The sequence below is a fragment of the Zootoca vivipara genome, chromosome 7, assembly GCF_963506605.1.
Source record: "Zootoca vivipara chromosome 7, rZooViv1.1, whole genome shotgun sequence".
Lineage (NCBI taxonomy): Eukaryota > Metazoa > Chordata > Lepidosauria > Squamata > Lacertidae > Zootoca > Zootoca vivipara.
Window position 1 is genome coordinate 21,164,848 of NC_083282.1, and position 26,844 is coordinate 21,191,691.

At 40.2% G+C, this 26,844-nt stretch overlaps 1 protein-coding gene across 2 annotated transcripts; it reads left to right on the forward strand.

The window, feature by feature from the left end:
* Window positions 1-26,831, forward strand: TLCD4 (TLC domain containing 4). Of its 2 annotated transcripts, none has more exons than XM_035123023.2 (7): window positions 1-318; window positions 8,241-8,406; window positions 10,728-10,817; window positions 14,955-15,013; window positions 16,844-16,938; window positions 18,165-18,238; window positions 22,479-26,831. In XM_035123023.2, the coding sequence occupies exons 2-7, from the start codon at window positions 8,249-8,251 to the stop codon at window positions 22,792-22,794; spliced, it is 792 nt and encodes a 263-aa protein (XP_034978914.1). In that variant the 5' UTR covers window positions 1-318; window positions 8,241-8,248; the 3' UTR covers window positions 22,795-26,831. The 2 variants fall into 2 exon arrangements, with proteins under 2 accessions (XP_034978914.1, XP_060132707.1); XM_060276724.1 differs by lacking the exon at window positions 1-318 and adding an exon at window positions 402-790.
* The last annotated feature ends 13 nt before the right edge of the window (window positions 26,832-26,844 follow it).

The window sequence follows — 26,844 nt, forward strand, 5'->3', positions numbered from 1 at the left end:
GCGCTCGGCGGGCGGCCAGGAAGGCGGTGGTGAGAGCGGCTGGCTGGCCGGCTTCCCCCTGGGCCCTTCCCGCCCTGCGGCAACGGGGAACTTTAGAGGCGGCGGCGGTTCGGCGGCCCCTTTAAGGCTGAGGCCGGCGTAACGCGATCCCGCAGTGGGTGCCTGTCGTGGCTGCCGCAGGAGCAGCAGCAGCAGCAGCGGAGGCCGTTTCCGCCGGAGAAACCGCGCCGCGTGGGCGTGTGAGGGGCTCTTCCCCCGCCGCAGGGACCCGTCAGGAGGAATGGCAGGGCCGCCCGCCCGGCCGCGGTGATACTTCAGGTGAGAGCCGGCGGCGCGCGCGGGGGTGGGGGGCACGGCTTCTCCCATCGACAAATAGGAGAAAACGGGAGAAGACGCGTCTGGGCACCGGGTCGTGTGTCGGGCACGTAGGCCCTTTGCGCGGCGGCGTGTCCGGGGATGCCGCCTTTCTCTATGCGCGGCTGCAGACACTGGTGCGCGGCGCGCGCTTCAGGGCGAGTGCTAGGGCTTATTGAAGGCAGAGGGGAGCCTTCGGGGCGCAGGTGAGGATGCGCGCCAGTCGCGCGGCGCCGCCGGAGAGGCCGGCTCGGGCTCGCAGTTGCCCGCACGAAAGCTGCTCCTGAGCGCGGGAGGAGGAGGCGAAATGCCGTAGCAACCTTTCCTTTCCGCGCACGACACACATATACACCCTGCCCCGCTCCCCGATGCGTTGTGTGGCTAAGGAAAGGAGGAGAACCTGCAGTTGCTGGATCGGGGGCGCGCGGGTGAAAAGGTGAGGGAGTCTCGGGGTCGGTGGGGGACCCGAGTTCCCGGGAGCGGGGGGTCTGCAAGGAGATCCCTCTTCTTCAGGCCCCTCTTTTCTTTCCTATTCGCAGCACCATGCCTGAGTTTGGTTTTGCCCCTCTCTTCTGGGAACTGAAAATGGGGCGCTGCTGGAGAAGAAATGAGAAAAGGGCAGGACCAGGAATCTGGTTGAATTGATAATAAGGACAAAGATAACTGACGCATAGGAGCCAGGGCTTAGGAGACGAGGTCCCTTCTGCAGCCACAATAAAACATTTTATTAAAGTTGGCACCCCTGTAAACAAGGAGAGAGGGCCCAGGTACCAACCACAAATTGAGTGTTAACTGTAGCTTAGGCTGTGCTGCTATTTCCCTGCTGTGAAAGTGGCCTGTCCGCTTTGAAACAATGCACCAAAGATTCGGCCCAGCCTTCTTACACTTTTGGACTTCAATGCTTTTAAGTTCTGTACAGATTTATTTACATCAGGGGTATACCGCTTCCTGGGCACTCCAAGTAGTAGCGGATAATGCTGATTACTTGGATCCATTCCAGCCAGATTTCTGACCCGATGTGGGGACAGAAACAGCCTCGTCACACTGGTGGATGATGCTAGGAATGGACCAGGTTTGCATGCAATGCTGTTAGTTCTCCTGGGTCGCTCACTGGCCTTGGATTCCATTGGCTATGGCAGTGTTTCTCAACCTTTTTTGGGCCACGGCACACTTGTTCCGTGAAAAAAATCACGAGGCACACCACCATTAAAAAGGTTAAAAAATTTAACTCTGTGCCGCCCTATATTATAATTATGACTGTAAGAAACACTTGCCAAATATTGCTTTCCGGTGGGTCAGTGTTTAGTATTGGCGGCCGCCAGGCTCATTTGCACTGAGCTTTGGGAAAGAGGAGGAGAAATATTGCTTTCTGGTGGGTTAGTGCTGACTATTGGCGGCCGCCAGGCACGTGACAATGCAAATCGCCCTTCTCGTCGCCGCACGTCGCGGCACACCAGCCAGCGTCTCGCAGCACACTAGTGTGCCACGGAACAGTGGTTGAGAAACACTGGGCTATGGTTTCCTTCTGGAATTGGGAGCCATTTCTAGAGGGGCAAGCCCAGAAAGTAGTGCTGAGAGACACCTGCTCCACCCTGTGGCCTTTCAGGTGCTTCAGGATTCCATCTTATTTCCTGTGGTTTTCAGCATCTAAATGAAGCCGTTGACTGAACTGATCCAGAGGTTTGAACTTGTTTATTTCATGCCTTTTCTCTGAAGAGCTCATGGTTCTCCCCACTCACATTTTGTACTTGCTGTGTAAAGTAGCTTAGGACTGAGAGTTGACGGCTGGCTTGAGGTCATTCAGCGTGCTCCTCGCTGAATGGGGATTTGAACCTCAGCACTAAGACTACTACACTACACGCTAAAGATGAGGGAAGGCACATTCTCCCACTTCCTGCTGGTGTGGCTCAAACTACCATTTACTGCTTCCCAAGTTTGTGCCAAAGGCTGCTGTGTCATCACCTGCTTGTCCCAGGGAAGCTGCGGAAGTCTTGAACAGTGTCTGGAGGTAGCATGAGATGGCTGAGGGCAAACAAGCTGGTTTTTAGATCAGATAAGACAAGTGTAATGTGGGTGGAGAAATGTGATCTGGGTGAAGGTGTGTGTCACTGGTGTTGTATTGGGTTGCACTTCTTTTGAAGGGCCAGGTGCATACCGGTACCTTGAGAGTGTGACAAGAGGTGTGAAGGCTGTGTGATAAGAGCCTGCAACACCAATTCTGCACCTGCTGCGCTGGCTCCTAATGCACTTCCAAGCTCAATTTCAAATGCTAGATGCTACCTTTTTAAAAGCCTAAACAGCTTGGGGTCAGGTTATTTAAAGGATCTGCAGCAGCCTTTAAGATTGGCTGTGGAGGCCCTGCTCTTGGATCTACCCGTAAGGTCTGTCAGGTTGTCAAGCCTTGTGGCTCCACAGGAATGGTTTCTGGTCAGTCAAGCCACACTAGTACTATTGTAGCCTATTTACTTTTCTGTGTCAAGCCTGTTACTGAAGTGCTGCCTTCAAGTTTCAGTTTTCCAAGTGAGAAAACATTTTGTATCACTGCTGCCATAATTGAGTATTGCCTTGCTGCTTTCTATATATTAATCCCACATGGGTCTTTTGATGCTAATCTCTTACTAGTTTTATATTTGTTTGAATCAATGCGGGGGGGGGGGCACCCTTCTATTTCTGTTTCTTTGTTAATATCATTCTCCTTTGCTCTTGATATGTAAATGTCCAGTACAGCTATATATGTCTATACAGTATATAGGAATAATTTAGGAATAACTTAGGAATAATTGCTACTGGGGCTTACTCTCAGGTAAGTGTGCACATAGGCTGCTTTAAGGTTTAAAATATATGTGAATTTCTTCAGGAATTATATTGCTTCTAATCTGCAGTGCATATGGAGTTCCCCATAATTAAGGCATCTTTGGGAACCTGAAATGCTGGCAATAAGCAGGTGCTAGGAGATAATGTAAACAAAATGAATGTAGTAAGGCAAAATGTCTTTTGAATATGGACAGTTTTGGATTGGAGCTGTTGGGATGAATGCCCTTATTTAATTCCTTTGCATGAGGCATAATTATGTTTGGAGAGGAGATGATGGTGCAAAGAAATGATATTTGGGTAGTTTACTATTTTCTTTGAAACCTGCCTGTTTGGTAGGGTACTTCCATTTGACTGGATTTTTTTCTTGTCCTTTGAACTTTTCACTCTTGCAATTTTATCCACATGATATTGCTTCTCTTGATGCCATTATCAGTCTGCATTGATGTCTTTGGTTTGGTCATAGCTTATTTGGTTGCCTTTTTCTTAAAAGCTGTGGTATCTCGGGGGGCCTTAGCAGTTTTGGACCAGCCAGTTGCGTTCTAAGGGAGATTTGGAATTCAAGTTCTAAGGTCCATGATTAAGACTTGTTAATTCCCCCCCCCCCAACAAATAGCTGGGCAGTACTTCAGGGTGATTTACACAAAAAATAGTAGAAAGCAGCCCCCCCTCACACTGATTGACAGTATGTGTCAGAAACTTTGGTGAAGAGATACAGCTTCAATTGCCATTAAAAAGTGTATAGTTGCATTTTGAATGGGAGGGGAGTTCCCTCACTGGGGTGCCACCACAGAGAAGGAGTCATGACACATCAACTATGATGGGCTCCCGGAAGTATCGTTCCTACAGATCTCTGGGCCCAGGCAGGTTGATGCTGGGAGAGGGTTGAGAGCAACACCTTGAGTTGGGCATAGCAGCAGTAGCAACCAGTGCTACTCTCATAAAACTACTGTTGTATGGTTACAATAAGCCACCCCACTTGGCTCTTGGGCTGCCACATTCTGTACTAGTTGTAGCTTCTGAACAGTCTTCAAGGGTAGCCCCATGTAGATCACATGATAATAAATGAAACTGGAGATGATCAGAGGGTAAGTTACTTTGGTGAAGCTGTGTCAGTCGAGAAATGGCCACAGCTGGTGAACCAGCAGTAGCTGGGCAGGAAATCCAGTCATGCTGACTGGGTATCAAGTGGCAATCCTGTTTCTAGGAGTATCCCCAGACTATGAACCTGCTCTTTCACAGGTAGTGTAGCCCTGTCTAAAACAGGTTGTTTACCACCTACGCATAGCATAGTTCTGCCTTACCAGGATTCATTCTCAGTTTATGTATACACGTAACAGTTTATGTATGTATAATCTATGCAAGGACCTTGGGATGGAAACACCTGATTATTGATTATCCTTGAATTAGGGTGGGTATGAAAGATGTGTGTATGAGGGATGTTGTATCTATTACTACAAAAAGCAGTGGCAAACCTTGAAACGGTATTTTGAAATGGCTGAGTCTGACAATTTCCTATTATCTTTGTGTTTTGTTGCCCCAGAGGAAATGCATGTTGAGAGGTCCAGAAGTCATTTAGAGGAGAATGGCCATGGACTATTTCAGTCAGGAGTGGCAACCTTTACCCACCTAATACTTAATGACAATTCTGAGGCCTTGCCAGTTGGTGAAAATGTACTGTCCAGAATCTGATTTTTATCTCTGTATTGAGCTGTTTCAGTCTTAGAAGATACGTGACGTGGTTCCTTGTTGCCAAGACCCATTTCTTGGGGTTACATTATGGTGTTGAAATGCATGCACAAATGTTCAGCTAGATGGCTGTTTTTTAAAAAACTTATTAGCAAGACTTGGCCAATTGTTAGCTGTTTGGGTTGCATGAAGGTAGCTCAAAATAATTGTCTGATATGGAGTTGGAATATTAGGTATAGGTTTAACATTGCCTTTGATTTTTGTGTAACTTTTACAGCCTAATCCTACTCATATTTATTAGGAAGTAAAACTCTCCACCTCTACTGGATTATTTGAAACTTAAGTGCAATCCTATACATATCTACTCAGAAGTAAGCCCCAGTAAATTCAATAGGATATGTACTCAGGTAAGTATATATAGGACTGCAGCCTAATTACGCATAGGGTTACAGTGTAACAGTTCATTCATAAGCACTCTGGAACAAACAAGAAATGGCTGCTTTTGGTAGTTAAAATCTGCTTACTGGAGGTTCTAAGTGTTAATAATATTTAAATGTATTAGTGTAGTCTTTAGTTTAAAAATGGTACATGTCTAATGTTATTGGTGTAGTGTTGCTCAATAGGATTGGAAATAAGCATTTGTTCAAACTAAAACAGAACTGGTGCACAGTAAAGGTGCACAGGGCGCTAACAAAATAAACTGCCTGTATAGCATCATTTTGCATTTGGGAGAAACAATTCAGAAGGGAAATATTGTACAGAAGGCTGCTTCTGCACATATATTTCAGCTTCTGGTTTTATGGATCAACAGGAGGCCATTAGCTTATGGAGAGTATTGGTGGCATTAAGAATTTTGCTACAGTACTGATTATAGTTGGATAGACCATGACTTTATAATTACTAAATCAGCCCTTAGTTTTAAAAAGCAGACTGGATCCACTCAGTGACAATTCATGCTAGATCTATTATTTTCAGTTGAATCTTGCCATCAGGTTTGCATGGGAAATTGGCAAAATGGTAAAAACAAAAATAGCTAAAAAGTGGTGCTCTTAGCACAGAATTGATAAGGATACGTCCCACATAAGGATATGTGCTCCAAACTTTGTTTTATGGTTTTGAATAATTTACTTTGAACATGAGCTAAACACAATCATGTTTGTTCAAGGTTTTGTTTGCTTTGCCTAGCAAATTAATTCAATGCACCTTGAAAAAAACATTATCTCATTTGTCAACACTCTTTGGAAATTGTTTCTTAATAAGGTCTGTAAATTGCCCCCCAAAGAACCTCATTTGATTTCCTGCTGAAATTAGAAATTGTCTATACAGGGTTGTGATCTAGTCTCTTGGGGTTATGGCTAATTAATACAACACTGTTTTGGTAGGCTGCACAAATCATGTCTGTTTAAACATATTTAATGTAAAGCATAGATACTCTTCTAAGTTATAGACTCTGTTTTTTATAGGTCTAAGCCTGGTTCTTATGAAGTGCTTTTAATTTGCACCAGGGATTTTCAAAGTGTTATAGGGAACCTTGGGCTTTACTGGAGGTTTATTAAGCTTCATCAATAAGATCAGTAACGGAGGACTAGTTTCCCTGAAAGTTTCTTCACATCACTATTGATCTTCCCCTGCAATCTATAACCACTTGAGAGTGTTGGATGTATCCTAGGATGCACTTTCGGTTCATGCAGGACAGTCTAACTCAGGCATCCCCAAACTGCGGCCCTCCAGATGTTTTGGCCTACAACTTCCATGATCCCTAGCTAACAGGACCAGTGGTCGGGGAAGATGGGAATTGTAGTCCAAAACATCTGGAGGGCCAAAGTTTGAGGATGCCTGGTCTAACTATATAAGTTAGACACCAAATGGCACCTTTAAACCTAGGTTACAGTCGCCACAACGGAATGTCTATTCACCAGGGAATTGGACTCGCTGACCCTTGGGGTTCCTTCCAACACTACAGTTCTATGATTCTATGATCTCAACAACATCACTTGACTGTAGCTTACAGTAATTCACTTGTCCTAGCATGCAAGAAGGAGGAAAAACACACAGTGGAAATGGAAAATGGTATTAAAAATGGATTAAGGCAGAGGTTTTTTAAACCATGGTTGCCAACCTGGTGTCCAGTAATTTCCACATAGTCGCAATTGGACCTGCGCCAGTAGCAAAACGTGCCTGACACTTGGGGAATTTCAAACACTGAGTAGAACAATGTGTCTCACTTCTCTTCGTTTTGCCCAGTGTGCCTTGTTTCATATTCTGCAAGGAAAAATGAGTTACGAGTGTGAGGTGGTCACCAACGGCATTTTGAGAACTCCACTTGTATTTTCCTTGTCCAAACTACATGGGGACAGAGTGATGTGGCTGCAGGCTGCAGGTCTTGGTTTGTGAGCTCTGCTTGTCTCCTAGTTTATGTTCCTGGGAAAGTCTTGTGATTGGCTACTGAGCTACTATTTTGCCTTCTGTGGCTTTGGGGTTTGTTGCCTTGAATCAGTGATGGCCAAACTTGGCCCTCCAGCTGTTTTGGGGCTACAGTTCCCATCATCCTTGACAACTGGTCCAGTTAGCTAGGGATGATGGGAGTTGTAGTCCCCAAACAGCTGTCGGGCCAAGTTTGGCCATCACTGCCTTGAATTCTTCTTTTTGTGTGTGTATTTTGCTGCCGTTAATTCACATCAGTGTTGCGGGGAGACCGGACCTAGCCCTGGAGAAGGATAAGTTTCCAACTAGGGTTGCCATATTTTGAAGAGCAAAAGAGAGGACGATATGGCGGCCATTCAAAGCAAATAAATGCAATTTGTCCCAAATTTTACCCCCGAAAAAGAGGGCGTGTTCTGGAAAAAAAAGGACACATGGCAACCCTAGTTCTGACTTACCTGGGCACTCCTCTTCAGCTCCCTCCCTCCCTTTCCCTCCCTTATGCTGTCACAGTTAAACTGTGTAGCTGGCTGACTTAAAGTTATGATGGCACAATGAAGACACTGCACTGTCATAACTATTACTTTTGAGTTATCCTGGTGTAGAGGGTATAGTGAAAACATATCCCTGCCCAGCTGGCATAACTTGAGAGGTCAGGGCCAATCTATTTAGTGTGTGTGCTGGTATTAGAAAGGTTTTAAAACTATAGTTGCAATTCAAGAAAGCTGAGCTGTGAGCAGGGGACAAACATGTATGCAGCAAAAGGTGTTTTTCTTTAGTAGAGACGACTCTGCTGGACACCTCCAACTTTATGCATGCTTGCTTCTCTTCTACCTATGGCTGTTGAGAGTTGTAGCTTCTGTGTTTCATGATGTTATTTAAATTGACATGATTGTTGCTTTGCTTATACTTGACAATCCATTCCTGAATTAAGGAACTCCCCCCCCCTCTTCTTCCCTTAACAGGCTGAAGAATGATGTCTGCCTTTAGTAAACTCAATTTGGGTGTTGCTGTTAGCAGTTTTGCTATATCTCAACTTCTCTTCCATGTGCTAAGTTCTTGGATTTCTGCACGTGTAACTTCTGGTTTTAGCAGTCTTGACCAAAAGAAGAAGATCGAATGGAATTCAAGGTAAAGTTTATAAACAATGGGATACAACTATTAATAGATTTTCAAAAACTTGTAATAATTCAGTTGTGCTTCCTAGCACACTTGCCAAAAGAACATACCTCCAAAACTCAATTGATCTTAGTTCCATTTTTTGGTTACCGTAAAAATACTTATTTTCTTTACAGAAAAGCTGCTTTAGATGTTATATGTTGAAAAGTGAGATATAAATTGAAATAATAAATAAGTACCGATAAATAAATTTGAAATTAAAGTGATTTGACTTAGAATTTAAAAATATTAATGAACCTTGGTTGCCATTTTGACAGTGTCTTTAACTTTGTTTACATAGTGTGCATATTACTGAGTTGCAGAAAAATATATGTGGTTACTTAGGGGTGCCATCTTATTTACTGGCCCTGCTCCTATGCTTTTAAGAGCAGTCAAGGTTGCATATAAACTAATGTAAGCTTTCTCTGTTACTTCAGCTCCGTACTACGGTAGAAAACGTGCTCTGCTGAGTGTTTACCGTTAAATGCACAAAAATGGGCAAAGTGGAAGCATTGTTTCTTGTCCTAAATAAACTGATAAGAACACAAGAAGTACTTTTAATGGAATTTAGTAGGAGACTTATAAGAAAATATTGGATGGTATCCTGTTTGCTGATTGCTTGCCTTCTATGAATTGACCACTGAGATGCAGTATGCTTTTGTTCTTAAATATGAAAATATACACAACAACTGATTTGTGATATGCACATCTTGCCTGCGATCCTCCTGCCCCCCACTGCAGATATCTGTTGCATTTTGTTGCCTAAGTGATATTTTGCAGTACTCTTGTGGGAGAAAACATTAATCTCATACAAAAATATAGCTTAATCAGTTCGCACGGCACTTTACAGAGTTCAAGAGGACAGGTCCCTGCTCTGAGGAATTTCCGTTTTAAAATTTGACACGGGGAAAACGAACTACTTAGCAATTTATAAAATAGTTAGTGCTCTAAATGCATTTTTCACGTTGAAAGTATTGCAGTTGAATGTGAGATCTGCTTGTGGTGTAAGGAAAAATACTACAGTACTCCATATTTCTAAGAGAATATACTTAGTGGTGTGAATCTTTCTCTGTTGGAATGGTGCCAAATGAATGGATATTGGAAGACTGTTTACCAACTGCCATTAAAAGAGTGCCATTACAATAGGCAAAGTTTCTGTTAGGCTTTTCTTAACTGAAGCCCCAAAGTGATTGGAAGATAATGTTTCTTCAGTGTTTTATCTCTTAAAACACTAGCAAACAGACGTGTGGTGAACCAACAAAAGACTAATTTTCATTCTGTAAATTTATCTCTCTGATCAGGGTTCTTATAGATGACAGTTCAATGCGCTGAAATCTATGGCTCCATTCCAAAGATTTGCTGGACCTCTGTATTTTCGAGGCTTCTCCTTGGCTTTAGTTTTGGGGAAGTGGTGACAGAGCTGCTGTTGGTGCCACCAATGGCCTGAATGAAAAAGCACACATAGTTTATGTATTAGTGTTAGAGTTATGTGTCGTGGTGTTGGAGTTCCTGTATGTGCTAGCTGTCATTCTTAAGCGAAGCTTAAACAACATTAATTCAAGTTTCTGATACCTGATGTGTTAAGCTGGCACAGTTATCTGCAGAGTGTATGAACCACTTTGAACCTTGGGACACAAATGACAATGGCCAGAGAGGGACTTCAGTCTTTCAAATTTCAGCGGCACCCTGTGAGGCCAAAATTTTGTGCCTCCCACCTCTGGTCTTCCATTCTGCTCAATTCTCTATGGTCATAGTTGTGGCGCCCTGTGGCACTCCCTAGACTTGGTGCCCAGTATGGCAGAACTATAGCTCTGCCCTAAATCTGCTTCTGCAATGGTCTTTAAAAAAAGGAATAGTATATAATAACTGGGAACCCCCTTTTGGTGTTATCCTACTCTTGTTTGTAGGGAGCCTGGTAGCTGAGGTCTCCCTCTCTCACTATGAAGTAAACTAGATAATGGCCTGCAATGGGTGAGTTCTTTGAAACTCATATCTGCCCAGCTTTTGGATGACATTGGCGTATAATAATAATAATAATAATAATAATAATAATAATAATAATAATAGTTTCCTACATGCAGAACAAGCACTTTGAAACATTCTAGTGTAGGTGACTCCCAACTCAAACTATTTTCCTTGGATACTATTTTGCAATCTGTATTAATGGCAGGCTTTTCCAACTGAGGTTTAAATATTTTGAGAATTTCTAGAAGCATATAATTGTTGCACCCCGCTCCCCCAATTTGAAATCCAGTTCATTCCTAATTGGGTTGTGTTTTTTCTTTTCTTTTTAGGACGGTATCAACATTCCATGCCTTGTTGGTTGGAGTATTTTGTTTGTATATTTTAATGTACGATGAAGCTGTTAATGCTGACCATGTTTGGTAAGGCACATTCTTGCTTGTAAATCTCCTCTCCCCTTTTCCTTGCCCCACTCGTCTGTTCTATTGCTCTTCACTCTGCTAGTCATATTATTATTTCCAAGCTTTATTTAAAGCATAAGACATTTACCTCTACCAATTGTACAAAAGTTCTAAAGTGCTGTTACAAAGACTTTCTTATGTACAAAAGTTCTAAAGTGCTGTTACAAAGACTTTATTTGTGTTGGCTATAATGTGGAGACGAATTCTGAGGCTCTGGATTATCAGAGTTGCTTATTGAAGTTGCCTTTACAGTGATAAAATTCCTGTAAGCTTCCTCACTGATACCATCATCACCACTCTCTGTCTAAATAAATATTGTTTACTGCTATGACCATTGTTTACCCAAGTATTTGATGGCTGAAGGATGCTGCTCCTGGCAACCATGAGACCACTGGATATTTTGAGAATGTTACAATGCCTTTTAATAATAATAATAATAATGATGATGATGATGTTTGCTTGTGGATGTGTTTGCTGCCCTGGGCTCCTTCAAGAGGAAGAACAGAATATAAATTTAATAAATAAATAATAATAACATGAGATACTACAAATAAAATGTGTGGATGAGAACTCTGTGGCAGCATTAAGAATTAGACAGCCAATACTGTGAATACTTTTTCTTAATAAGGTGCTGATGCAGGTAGCTGAGGTTCAACATGGTTTGCTGGTACAGTGGTACCTCGGGTTAAGAACTTAATTCATTCCAGAGGTCCATTCTTAACCTGAAACGGTTCTTAACCTGAGGTGCGCTTTCGCTAATGGGGCTCCCTGTTGCCGCTGCGCCATTCTTATCCTGGGGCAAAGTTCTTAACCTGGAGCAACCACTTCCTGGTTAGCGGAGTTTGTAACCCAAAGCGTCTGTAACCCGAAGCATCTGTAACCCGAGGTACCACTGTATAAACTCTGCATAAAATTATAGGTCCCTTTTTCAGAATCTCTGTTTGAGGCCACTTTGCTTCCTAAAATGTTTTGTAAAGATGACACAAAGCATTGCAAAATGAGGGTGGTCTTTCTAGAAAATGTATGTTGGTATTGATCTTGCGTTTTCACTGAAAAGCAGCACCAGAGAAATGTGGCTAGTTGCTATTGGAAGCAACTCCTTGGATTGTGTGCTTTGTGTTCCCTTTACCTGCTCTTAATTCCACCTGGGGAGCATTACAATCATAACGGCTTAGATTTCTGTACAGGGGATGGGGGGGAGGACTTACCAGATTTTAAATATATTGAGTAAGAAACTGACATAAATCTACTGACATAAACTTTATTAAATGCCTGATTATTCAGGGAGAGAACTAGTTTCTTTTGTTAGAACAGGAGTTCTTTGGATGAGCTTTGAAATAGTTTCAATCTTCAGTTGGCTGTGATTTAGCTAGCATGTGGGGGAATAAGAAGAAGGTTTAAAGGCTATATTAAGTTCTTCTTTCAACAGCATCTACTTGTCTACTGCAGTAAAAAATGCCTGCTTCTTTCTTCACCACTGCTACTAAGTTTTTAATAGCAAATAAAATGTAGGACCCCACTTCCATTGCTGAAGATCAAATTGGAGCTTCTCATTAATTTTGAAGCTTCGAGTTTTTGTTGCTGGTTTTGAGGCGTACAGTGGTGTATACAGAAACAATTCCCTTCTGGATTCATATTTTCAGCTAATTTGTGGAGTGGGACAGTAGTTCTTGGCACTGCAGTTTGTAGGCCTTATCTGCATATGTCTGCTGGGTTTCAGTTTGTTCTCATACTTTCCTTTTTTTTAAAAAAAAACCCAAGCAACAATTGCCAGAAATCTGTGCAAACATTATCACAAGAAAATTCAGCTACAACTTGCTGTTGGCTCGCTATCATGAGAATCAAGGTGAAATGTAATTCATGATGGGCAGAGCAATCTAAACCCTCCCTCCTTATGCTGGGCTTGGGGGAAAGAGTTGAAATGAATGGAGGTATCCCTCTGTCCAGCTTTCCCAGGTAAGCTGGTTACTGCTGGAGTAACACTAGTGTCACTTTGTGCTCACTTCCCCTTTCTCCACAATATGTGTGTGTGTGTGTGTGTGTGTGTGTGTGTGTGTGTGTGTGTGTGTGATTGGGGGAAGATTGCCTATAAGATCCATGCTGGCAGCAGCCTGTAGAAAATGAGGTGTTGTGAAAGTGATGAGAGAATGAACCACCCTGGATATTTTGGTTCCCAATCCAGGCCTATTTGTCGCTCTTGGTTGGCACAGCAGTCTGCTTGCTCCCTTTCATCCTGGCTGCAGATGCTGTGATAGCCTCACAGCTCTGTACATCCCTGCTGTTGGTGTTGGATTGCAACCGAAACCTAGGATCGTGTTTTTTTTTAAAGTGAGCACATTGTTTTAAGTGGAAACAAACTTGCTTCTACTTATTAGGCCTAAATAGTTTTATACAATTTACATTGGTGCAGCGTTTATACACTGTATAGAACCTGGACACATGTGGTCTATCTACGATTGAAATTCCCTTTGCACACTCCTTTTGATGTTTAGTACAGCACAAGTTTGCTTTCCATTTTTTGATTAGTCCGCCATGGTTTGCTTTTACTTGACTTTATGACTGATGAAAAACACTGAAAGAAATGCTGATGAAATTGAAACGATATTGTATGATCATGGTTTAAAGTTTGCCTTCTCCCTAGACAAGGCAGACCTAAACTCTAAAGTCAGGTTATGATAGATTTTCTTTTTTAATTAGGAACTATTTCTTGCCATTTGAGAATTGGAACAATTAGAGGCAAATATAATTAAGTCTGGGAAATTGCAGTTTAAATGTAGGTGAAAATTACAGGGGAATGACAAGCATGCCACAGCCACTTTTCTTCCTTTTATGTTGGCTACATTCTTCAGGTAAAATGTTGCAATGAAGATTCACAAAATTTAGATTTATTTAAGGCTCAAATATAGGTCTTACATTAATTTGAAGCCTAATCCTCTGTCTTGTCTATCAAGTTCTTATGTTGCATCACTGGGGATCATTGTGTACATGTGAGATATATCTGTAGTGTGTCTCTCCTCAAAAACTCCTAATCATTCTCAATTGCTTTTGCCTGGCTAGAATGTGTCCTTGAAGTGTGATAATGCCTTTTGCTTGCCAGGATGAAGGATAGAGAGATTTTGCAGGAGGGTGTATGTCAAGCCTCAGACTTTTGTGAGGCTGGAATGTGACTTTTTCTACATCTGTTGCTCCACACATTTTTACCTCTGGCCCCACCTACTCCTGGCATGTAGCCCATAGAATGGTAGCCCATTTGTTGCAGCTTTGTGTTTTATTGTTTATGCAAGTAAAGATGAACTACAAAGACAGGATAAAATAGCTTTTGACTCCCTGTGTCTCTTCTATGAGACAAGCAGGGGATTGTTTTGTACTATCAAACTGTATTAATAAACATGTTTTAAAATTTGAAAAACACACACCAAAACCCCCAAATGTTTGCCCATGAGATAAATGACTCTTGGACTGAAAAAGTTTCACCATCTCCATTTTCATCTATACATCTTAGCCTAATCAGTGAAGGTTAGGGAGCAGAAGACAATGTACCATTTCCTGCACACAGAGACACAACCCATTCCACCCCCATAAAGGGTGAAGGTGGCAGAAGAAAGATTGCTAAACTGGTTTGGCCATCAGTCAGTAATAGATTAGCATGCTGCTTGTCGGGCCCATAAAAACTAGCAAAGCAGCAGAAAGGAAGAGAAAAAATCCCAGAATGGCTCTGAAAACCATTGGTATAAAGAGGCCATGGAGTTCTATGGATTGTGTTCTATGGCTTGCAAGTGAACAAGACTAGAGAGGCCCAGGTAGTTTTACTTTTTCAGTGAAGAGTTTCTCCATCTTCCATAGTCCATACTCTTAATAAGCTCTTTGTTGAAGAGCTGCTACTTTACCTTATTGTCATATGTCACGGTTAGTTAAATATTTCTTATTCCCTACAGCATCCCAAATTGTGTGGGAGGGTAGAAAAGTGGGCATGAGGGCAGGCAGGATGATTTTTTGGGGGGAGGAGGCAAATATTTCAATATGTGTTAACTAATGTACATATATGTAGTTGTCATGCACGTGCTATAACTTTTGCATCCTTTGTGTCATTGTTTTTAGGGGCGAGCCTTCTACAGTGCAAATAAATCTTGCTATTACTTCAGGCTACCTCCTATCTGGTAAAGTATACAATGTTATTTGTAAAGTCTGTTGTAATTTGCACCATGCACAACTTAACTTTTTACAATAATAATATTTACCACGGTATTAGCCTTTAGGAAACTCGTGTTTCTTAGAAAGCAGAATTTACCTTCCTTGCCTTTTGTGTTAGTGGGGGGGGGAGCATGCTGGTGGGAAATATGATTATATGCTTACTGACAATATTGTAATGTTGTAAGCTTATAGGTTTTTGACATTTTACAATTACTTTACCTCAGATCTGGCCTTCATCTTTTAGTTCCTCTGCCAACGTCTCATACTCCAAGGCTGAATACAGCCAGTCATTCCTCTGAAGCAACAGGAATTACCCTCCCCCCCCCCCCCGCCCCACTGCAGTAACCCTGATCTGGCACCAGTAATTTGATAACTGTAGCAATGCAATGAAGGGGAAGCGAAGCTAACTAAACCAGATGGCAAGCATCTTCTGGTTGGTTCAGTTTTGTTCCTGTGAAAGTTGAACCTCTCCTCCCCCCCCCCATCTTAAAGGGCTGCAAAAAATGCATACGTGAATATGCATCTTTTCTTTTGGGCCCTAAAACATATGGCAAAACCAAAAATAATTTTCAAAAGTGCTTTAGGCATTGTGGGGTGGAATTTATTACTGACTGTGGATGCTGTGCAGGGGTAATGGATAGCAACATCCAAACACCCATATGGAAATTGGCTTGCTTATTTATACCTGAGGTTCATATTAGTGGGAAGCAGCACTGTCATATGATTAGGTGCCACAATCCAGGCTTGGGGCTTTATTTCCTGATGATATGCTGGAAACTATAACCCTGATACCACGGAGAAGGGTTGCTATCTATTTTATAGCTGCCCTTTGCCAATCTTTCACTTTTCTCATTGTCAGTAGTTTGACTGGTGTGCCCTCTCTCTGGAGGTGCCACTGCAGTGGGATGTTTGGACTTGGTTTTTTTTAATAAATTCCATTAAAGATATCCCCAATGGAACTGGCAAGTAGACTATTATTACTTTATCATTATAATTGATTTATCTATCTAGTGGCTCTGTTCATGGGTGCTTTCAGTTTTATTCTGTGATAGGAAGAAAGCTCAGCATGTTCACTAAAAATGTCAGCAGCACATGAAGCATTTCCCTCAGAATAAGATTGAAATCCCCTCTACACTTTATATTGCAAGTCCTCCGTTTCAGTGCTATGACCTCCTATGATTTCTTAAGGGAAACTACTATTGTATTCAATTTCTGCAACAAAATTATTCAACTCTCTGGTGAAGAAGTGCTAAACTTGAACAGCCTACCCAGTAATTGGCATGTGTGTGTTTTGAGACAAAATGGTGAACAACATTAATGCCTTCCAAGGCTGGTCCTATCCACACATACACAAAATCTACCTGAAACAGTGGACACCTCCTGCATTCAAGTCAGCACATGGCAGCAACATGGGAATCATGGGAAAGCTTTGACAGGCTAAGTATCGTACCATGACTACTCATGCAGAAAGGGTTTCATATAGTTGCTTAGGATGAGGTGCCTCACTGTTGTGTCACCATGCTATAGCCTGGCACTGGCTGGTGTGTCTTGCAGAGAGATGCACCAAACACTGTATTTATATTTCTGCTCTCAGCTTTCACTTCAGGAATTATTGCAGATTGTTTGTTGCATAGATTAGGAGAAGCATTATTTTGTCACTTGTTGAGTATTTGCATGATTGGATACTTATTTTAATTCTTCTTCCCACCCCCAAAATGATTGCCTATTAAATGCTTTAAGATGAAATACAATGATTGCAGAAAATTACTGAGCCTTTCCTTTTTTCTCTCTTTTAGATTTGTTGCTTATTATTTTCTACTGGAGTGCGATTGGGGATATATATTTTGTAATTCACCATTTAGTAGCTGTGTATGCTTACTACTTTGTACTGGTGAGTGCTGTATTGTTTTTTGTAATAGCAGAGCAAGGAGCCATGTGGGATTCGTAATTTGAACGTTATTAGTCATTTATAGAGTGCCATCCATGCGCATGGTGCTTTCTAAAGAATGAAAGGAGAGGTCCCTGCCCTAATGACAGAAGAAAGGGATGGCAATGGGGGTGGAGTAAAAAGGTGAGGGATATTAAAATATTTGGGCTACACATACTTAGTTAAGACAGTTTGGGGTCTAGGGGATCATAGCAATGTCTTCACAGAAATATAATTTAAAACAAATTTAAAACTTGCACATTACATAGCATCTCACTGTTCCAGCAGCCAGTGCAGATATTTGAGCAGTGTTGTAATATGAGCTGATGGGACATCACTCCTGTCAGCAGTTGTGTTGCAGCTTCCTATTTTTCAGGTGGCACCAGGGACCCGCTCACTTGGATTGGCTCCTCTTTGGTTCAAATGCCAGTTCAGGGAGCCTTTAGAAGAGGCATCGATGAGGTTCAGACTTGGGAGTTCTACTCTGTTATTTGTGTACATGTTGTTGTTGTTTTTGACTAGTTTGTAACTAACTAATTTCCTTCATGATTCAAAACTTCTCTTCTACAGAGCACAGTCTAATTTGGGACGATGTGCTGACAGTTTAAAAAAATTATGAGCATCCAGAATGTTTGTAAGCATTACAGAGCCAATGGCAAAAGAAAGCTCATCTCCATTAGCTGAAGCCAGAGCTCTTGCAAACAAGGCTACAGACGTCTCTGATAATGCAACTTGTTTCTGTTGAGTATGTGGTTAATGGGTAAAACTACAATTTGTCAGCAGATCTTAATTTGATATCTCATCTGATTTTTCTTGAACCATTTCAAGTATCCTAAAAGGTCACCAATCTGGGTTTGACTTTGCTAAAAGATATAATTCAATATTGAACATTATACAATTTTAACAACAGAATGCAAGGTATATTAAGTACTTGATGTACATAGGTGGTGTAGGGAACCAAACTGAGGGACTTTAAGCACTTTTCTAAAGTGTATTCTGTTTAATTATGTACATTTAATTTGGCATTTTGAACAAATATATACAGTATATTTCAATTTAGTTTATTTCATCTTGTATAATTTTGTTACTGCTTTTCTGAGACGTTCTCTCTCTCTCTCTCTCTCTCTCTCTCTCTCTCTCTCTCTCTCTCTCTCTATCTTTCTGATTGTGATAATGCTTATTTTATCTAGGAAAGAGGATTGTTGGCATACTTTGCTAATTTTCGTCTGCTTGCAGAAATATCTACCCCTTTTGTGAACCAGCGGTAGGTGACATTTTCTTACATTAATGAGCTGTTCTTAACTTGCCTGTTGTCAAAGAGTATGTATTTCAGGGACTACACAGCAAGACCTGTGTTCAGGTCTTTGCTCTGATGTGGTTCATTCAGTAGGCAGTATTCCAGTCCATATCAAAGTATATTAGAAATGGCAGTAGTCCACTTGAAAGGGTTGTTGTGAAGGTAAACATATTAAAGACTGTAAAAGAAAACAAACTTTGGGGAGGCATCCAAGTAAGTTATACTCAGAGTGTGTCCATTGAAATTAATATAATTATTTAGGCTATTGGTTTTATTCAATCTCGTCATACTAGTTTCCAAACACACATGTTAATGGTACTAGCCATTTTATATAATTCTAGCATTCCTAAGTTTATTTTATATTTATTCCACCTTTCCTCCCAAAGTTGCACAGGGAGGAAATCAACAAAACAGCAAAACTATACCCACAATGTTTTAAAAACATGTGAAAACATTTTAAAACAGTCCCATATCCTCACAGTTAATAATTTCAAGGTGCAGTGTATTTCAGCCATCAAATGCTGGGGTGAATAGGTATGTTTTTAAATTCTTCCTGAATGTTGATAATAAAGAGAGCCAGCCACAAGGATGAGCATTTCCTAAATGGGAACTACTTGCAATAAGGCCCTGTCATGGCACCACCAACAGGGCCTCTGCAGCTGTTTGTAGGGTTGAAGATGGTTGATAGTGGGAAAGACACTCTTTTACATACAGATAAATTATTTTAGTTATCCTATCAGAGTAATAAGGAACATTTTTAAATACTGGAGTATTAACTTTTTAAATAAAATTTTGCTTTGTATAATTAAATTTCCCCCTTTTTGTAACTGGCATAAATCCTCTCAAAGCTGCTACACAAAATAATATTAGCAATTACCAATTTTCAGCCAGTCTTCATTTCTAAGCAAGACTACTTTTAGTCACATAAACTGAGGAATCTTTACATACAAGATTGGAATTCCCTTGTACAAGGATACTTGAAATCTACTCAGTAAACTGATGCAATTTTGGCACTTGTATTCATTGTCACGTATTGTGCATGTGCACCCTAATCTTTTGCATGGTATAGACTATTTTTTCCCCTCCTGGTGGTGCTTTTTGTTAAACCATCACTTTAATAAATTTTGGAATACCGGACATCAAAGGTTTCAGTCAAAATCTATGACAAAACATGAGCAGCCTGAGCATTAACATGGTTGCATTTACATATTCCTGGCCAGCCGTAGTTTGGCTTACTGTGCCGATGCAGAGTGTATTCCACATTACCATACTTAACTGTCACAGCATTAATTAACTAACTAGTTTTCTATTTAATACTATTGCTGTACTTAAACAGGCAGCTTTATCCATTAAAAAAAATCAAGGTTCAACCTTGCTGCTTAGAATTTGAGGGTGCCAATTCATTTGCGAAGCGGCTCCCATAGGAACGCATTGAAGTGTGGTTTCCCATAGGGTGCCTATGGGGAAAAAAAGTCTTGCAAGGCACCCTATGGGACGGAAAAAATGCGTCTTGCGAAGCGCGCTATAGGAAACTTCATCTTGCGAGTCTCTATTGAAATCGCAAAATGCATTCGTCTTGCGAAAAATTCGTCTTGTGAAGCATTTGTCTAGCGAGGTACCACTGTATATTGAATTAGTCATGCCTTCACCCTCATTTGGTTCTCTGGGTATTTTTAGGTACAGCAGCCCTTGTGTTTTTTCTAAGTATTTTAAAATCTGGTTCTTGTAGTATTCCCTGATGCCATTGTCTTCCCACAGTCTGTGGCTTAGATACCATAGCAAACTGTGCAGTGGCTTTACATCCTGTGGAATGAAGGGCAATTAGGCTTCGGCTTTCTGCTATGTTAGAACTGTGCCAACATTTTTTCTGGCTTTCTCTGTCAAATCCTTAAGAGATAATGGGCCCAAATAATTTAATTGTTTCTATTAGAAGGCTGCTGAGGCTCTCTGCAGACAATTGAGGGCCCCTTCTGTCATTACCATTGCAATGTAAGAGCATTACTGTTGCACTGTAAGGAGGAATCATGTGACAGTTACTCCCATGCCACATTGTAATGTCTGAATCCTCAAACTGTACTTGATGAACTATCACCATGGCTAACTTCCCATGCTGCCATTACTGCTCCCAGATGTGGGGGCAACACTGGTGTGGGAACAAGCTGTGGAGCTGACATTTCTCATGTGGTGCTGATGGTGGCGTTTTGTAACTAATACACTGCTTGAAGAAGCCACATAGCAAAAGCTCCCATGCAGAGAACTTAATGTCAGAAGGGGGCTAAACTATTATAGGCTAAACTTAAAATTTAATGCAACAGCTAACCGGATAAATACTGCACCCTGTTGGCAGTTGCTTCTTTGAAATGAGGAGTTGCTGTATTTATCAGTATAAAAGAACCTCCAGGACTTCCACTTAAGTACAAGAATAGTCAATGAATGCACAGCCTTTTGTACGAAAAGATCTTGAAAGCTGTGATCTTGCTAATGTACTGAATACAAAATGCCTATCTGCCTGAGAGATCCATACTGAGGCTTTTGAGATTGTGAAGCCTTATCAGTGAAAAAGGACACATTCCTCTTTTGAAGCAGTGTTCTAAAAATAAAACTAACTTGCTACTTTATTTGATAAATGTTTGCAGAAGGTGGTGAGAGAGAGTGAAGGATTTGCTATCCCATCAGCATTCATATATAGATTTATTAAATTTGAGAAGAACCAGATGGTAAATAATGTAAATTGTTGATACTAGCTCACATATACATGTTTGTATCATTAACAAAAATGAAGTAGTCAAGTAATGCTACTCTGTTATATTTTTAACTTTTGAACTCAGTGACCTTTGCAAGCTACCCAAGTATCCTTCTAAAATTGCCAACAAAAAGTTTAACAAGCCTGACATGTCAAGCTAGTGTGTACAATATTAACCAGATACTATTCTGAAATTGGAAGCAACATATTTGATTAATGTGTTGGAGAATATTTCTCAGCCAAACCAAATCCAAGCTTCCTTCCTTCCTTCATATTTGGTAGTTTTAGCTTGTGGATCATTTTGCAGGAGCCTTTGTGGTTGGTGTGAAAGTTTGAACAAATGACATGCTTATTAGCATAAAAAATAGAATCATGGGTCTTTCTCACTTGCACTTTGTGAACACTGACCATCTGTAAGTCAGGCTTTGTTTAAATAAACTTGTAGCAAAGATCAAGAGCCTGCTAGAAATCCTGGTACCATCCTGCTTCATGTTTGAGCCAATATGTAACCCTGTGGGATAGCTCAGTCAGTAGAGCATGAGACTCTTAATTTCAGGGTTGTGGGTTCAAGCCCCATGTTGAGCCAAAGATTCCTGCATTGCAGGGGGTTGGAGTTGATGACCCTTGTGGTCCCTTCCAACACTACAATTGTATGATTCTATATACTTTGTGGGGTAGCATCTCTCGTACTCCCATGTCAAGTAGCTCTCATTAAGTAAAAATGCAAAAACTATTTGGGAGAATGGGATAGTGTAGGGAAAAATATGCCATTGTAAGAAAACTAGATGGGGGAAGAGGTATTGGCAGAGAAATATAATCCTACTTTTTAACAGAGTGACGTGGAAATCAGCCAGTGGAGTATAGTAACAATGCTAACTTGCTGTAACATAAGCATCTGCCCTAAATATGTTTTGTCTGCTCACATGTGGAGAGGGAGAGGCAAAGCTTTGATATTGTCTAGGATTTGGCAAGATATGGCTTTCACTTTTTTCCAGCACATGTCCTTTCTTGCAGGCCAAAATGGAGTAGTGGAACTTTTTGTACTCTGCTTCTAGAGCTTTCATGGATTTCATTTCAGTACTAAGGTTCCATTCGTTTGGATCTGCCAGGAAGATAAAGGACATTGTGTTACAATAATGAAGGAACCACTTAGATCTGGAACAGAGTATTTCACAAAATGCAGCACTGTAGGAAAAAATATCAAAGTACACTAACATTGTATCTGGTTACAATTTGGTATATATAAAAAAAGATTCATAACATTAGCAATTCTGAATATCTTTACAGATATTTTTGCAGCTTTCTAGCTGCATGAAAGTGATGAGAAATGAAACTATGATAAACATCAGGAATTCAGAATGCTTGTAGAGCTGATGGAATTTTTATATCCAAATCTGAGTCTGTATTCAGAGGTTGCACTCACAAAATTTGATTTAATTTCTGTTAATATTTTTTCTCTTGCAGATGGTTCTATGAAGTGCTGGGGTATTCCAAGGCATCAAAATCCAACATCATCAATGGACTACTAATGACAATCACATTTTTCCTAGGGAGGATCATAGTCATCCCAATTTATTATACCAAGGTTGCTGCTGAGGTAGGAACAGAAGGTTTCCAGAGATTAGGATTTGCAGTTCAAAGCGTCTGGTTTATCTCCAGCATTATCTTGGACGTCATGAACTTAAAGTGGATGGTCAAAATCACAAAGGGATGTTACAAAGTTATTTGTCTTATTGGACATGGAGAAGCCAAAGCTAATAAGAATGGCAAATGTAACTAGAAGATTTTTAATGCAACAACAATCTATAACGGGAACTTTGGTTTCTTCGAAAGAACAATGCACACTTTTGCCATAAAAAACTCCTCTTAAGGGAAAAAAGGTATTACCTCTGTTCAATGTAGCCTTCCTCTTGGCACACTGCCTGGGCACCCAGGGCCACTTCATTTGAAGACTTGTATTACATGGAATGGGAAACAGTAACATGCTGCATATACAACCTTGGCAGTGTGTTCTAAGCACTTAATAGACAAACGAACCTGTAAAGGAACAAACTTTTCTAGCAGTACGTTCCTATGAATTCTCACTCAGGTTTCTTAGACTAATGTGTTTTTAATGCCTGTGAATGTCAGGATCTTTGGTTTATATTCTGCTAATATGGCAACTTTCCTGGCATGTTTCTCTGCTTTCTTAATGTATGGTGTTCATAACTGAGGTTTCATCTTTTGACAACTTTTTTACATTTTTGCGATAATTTTGCGTTGAATCTATAATCTTTTACTACGTTTTCTGCTGCCTTGTATGCATGCACATGATCTTTTCTAATTTATAGAACAGTTTTACATAAATACATACCATAGAGTTTAGGGGTTCTTTTTCTTTTAAAACAATTACTTGTATTGATTCTTTCTGTACATAAAGGAAAACTGCAGGTTCCCCCCCCCCCAGGTTGTTTTTGTTTTTTAAAATGTATGTGAATTCTAGCACATGCTTGCATGGTAAACAGTATGGACATAAGCAAATTCTTGCACCAGTGTTCCTTCTCTGTCATGGCTATTGGAACCTATGTATGTCTTTAGTGTAGTGTCATATAACAAAAGGATTTTTGTGGGGTGTGAACTACAGCACTGAAGTAGGAAAAAAAACTAATGAGTCTAGAACATGTGAATCTCACAAGAACTACTGTGCTTGTTAAGATAAGTTTAAATTGTAGCTAATGCATTCATTTTCATTGACATTTTCATTGCTTTCTTTTTTCTTTAAAGCAAGTTAAAAAACATTGCTTTACTAAGTTGGAAAACCCTATTTTAAAATATATATACAGTAAATGCATTTTATTATTTTCAACTTTGGAGCAGCTCTACAAAACTGATAGGTTGATAGTTTCTCTCTAATGATAGAAATTTTTTTCTTCAAGTGGTTTAGCTCTCAACATACAGTATTTGCAAGAGCATGGTGCTGATGAATACTATGTAAAAAGGAAACACAAGAACAGATAATGGTAATCTACTTGTTTGCATTAATTTTACAAATGTTCTCAGCTATAGTGGCCTCCACTTTTATGGTGTATTACAGTCTTGTGTTGATCAACTATTCAGTTGACATGTCTTTATCTGATTGTTAAGGTTGTGTTCATTTTCATGTTTGTGATGCAAATATGCAGGAGTATTGTAGAGAATAAGCTGTTTTCCTATCCCATTGCTTGTCCCTTTCATGGCCCCTAAAATGTTACCGTAGTTCTTCCAATATTGTTAACAAAGGCTGGTGCAAAAGGTTATTTGTCTTACATAACAAATAATAGCCTGTGGTTACTAGTTAGTATAGGTTTTTAAAAGTGAGTTATTACAACATGCAAATTCCCCCTTTTCTTAAGAGTGCTTCTAACTCCTTATAGTGCTTCTAACTCCTAAATGTTGTTGGATTCATAAGATTATAATGACTGCTCTCAAAAGTCTTTTAAATTGCATTTTAAGTGTCATGACAATCAAGACAGTTTGGATCTGTTCTTCATATTAGTGTTATAATATTTTGTATATTTAATATAAACACAGAGGCCCTGTTCAGATACTCATGTTCATCCCTTGATAACTGTAACTTTTAAGTGTTGACTTGCATTTGTGAAAGATCATTGTAGACACCATGAATAAGAGGGATATAAATTTCCTATCACCTCAAATGTAATGTTTGTCCATGGAGGCACTCAACACATTCAGCCTAGGCTCCAAATTATGAGAGATCAAGTGATATTCATGCATGTGTCATTCTCTTTCCTGGGGGCTTTTTTGAGAGTCTGGATGAGAAGCCTAGAAATTTAAATAATAAATATCTTCAATTTTTCCTGGTAGAAACAGAAAGTTGCTAAGAAACATATTAGTTTAGACTCACCTTTTATGAAAAGACAACTGTTCAGTGCAAGCAGTAACAATATTGGGTGCTTTTTAATCCTTCTAATTTGATTTGCCTCTTTTGATTGTAAACTGCCTTCTTTTAACACATTTGTTAATCATTACCTACTTTGGGTTATCCCTGAAACAAAACTGAACACATTTTAACTTTCTAGATTAAAAACTTTTGAAAAAGCAATCCAATATTATGTGTTAGAAGAAATCATCCACTTATGCAGAATAATGGAAGTAGCTTTGAAAGCTCTTCCTGCTTGTAGACAAACTTATCCTCAGATTGCTGGTTCAATGACATGTTACCCACTGAGCTTTTCAAGGAACTACACATACTCTTATTCATTTCAAATGTAGCTATCAAGCAGGACCCAGCAACTTCTTAAGCCAGGTTGGTATGCTTTCCATCCCCCACCCAGTAGCCATAGCAGAGGTATCTCCACAGCACTACAATCGCGTGAAAGTAGTGAAGGTGCTCGTCTTCATGTCCTTATCCCACATTTCTCTGGAATTGAGAAAATAACCCAGTTACAAATTGAAGCACAGTTGCTTATAGGGAAATAGCAGGATCCTACTGAACTGCAAAGATCCATGTCCTTGAACTTGGCAGTTGGCTGACCACTGCCCCTTAACCAGACTCAGGATTTTTAAATATATCTATTATTGCCCAATGAATAGGCCAGCCCTAATTTTCTGGGTTCTAGATACAGGTAGGTAGCCGTGTTGGTCTGCTGTAGTTGAAACAAAATAAATAATAATAATTCCAGTTAACACCTTAGAGACCAACTAAGTTTGTTATTGGTATGAGCTTTTGTGTGCATGCACACTTCTTCAGATTTTTCTGGGGTAGGGGAAGGAATTTCAGTGTTTGCCCAAACAGTGTCATGCAGCAGATTGTGCTTGCAGAAGACCACTATTTATATATGTTGCAAATCACTTCAAAGAACACTTGCTTTGGGCTGGAAAAGTACTCTTTAAAATATTTTATCAGTATTCTTTGCAATTACTCTGTAATTGTGAATCACAATTGTGCTTATGCATAATTTATTTTCCATTAAACTTGCAATCCTGTATTTACATATACAGTAGGTCCCACTGAACTAAGTGGCCCTTGCTTCTAAATAGACATACATAGAATTGCACTTTAATATATTTTGGCTGTGTTGTGCTTTACATATTTTGGAATTTAAAATAACTTGATTTTTCTGGGCGGATGTGGCATGTGCTATTGTGGTATCTTACCAGAAAGTACAAGGTGCATAATTGGAGAGTCCTCTTAATTTCACTACTTATTTATTACAGTACTGTAATACATAAATCTTTTGAGCTGCTTTTCGATCCAGATATGCAATCATTGTATAGTCTTACTTCTTTGTTTGGATTTAAGTTTCCTTATACAGTATATGCTATAGCATGAAGGAGTTGGAATACTGAGGCATTGAGCAGCTTCTGTCATTATCCATTATTGTATATAGATCACTCTATTATACCATCTTCCTTTCCTAATGTTTAAATATGTATCTTGGATCAAATGTGTTGGATCCAGAATAAATCAGTTGCTACTGATTTAATTGAGACTGAAGTTTAACTCACTTAACCTGGATTCAACTCATTGTGTTTTACAACACTGTCATGTACAGCTGGGAAACTTTTACACTCTCAGAAAAGGGGGTGGGGGTGGGGGAGTAATACCGTAGATCAGGGACAAACAATGATTATTGAGTTGTATTTGTCCTTCAACATTATTTTTCTCCAACATTATGATAATTCTTATGGAGAAAGTGAACTGCACATATATTTGATGTCTGCAAGAGAGAAAGGTGGCATGAGGACAAAAGAGGATGGTGAAGCCAGGTTCAGTGGAAGCAAGTGCCTCCTTTATTACTTTTCCATCTACTCTAAGCCTGGTGGCTTGCATCTGTGTACTTAGGACATT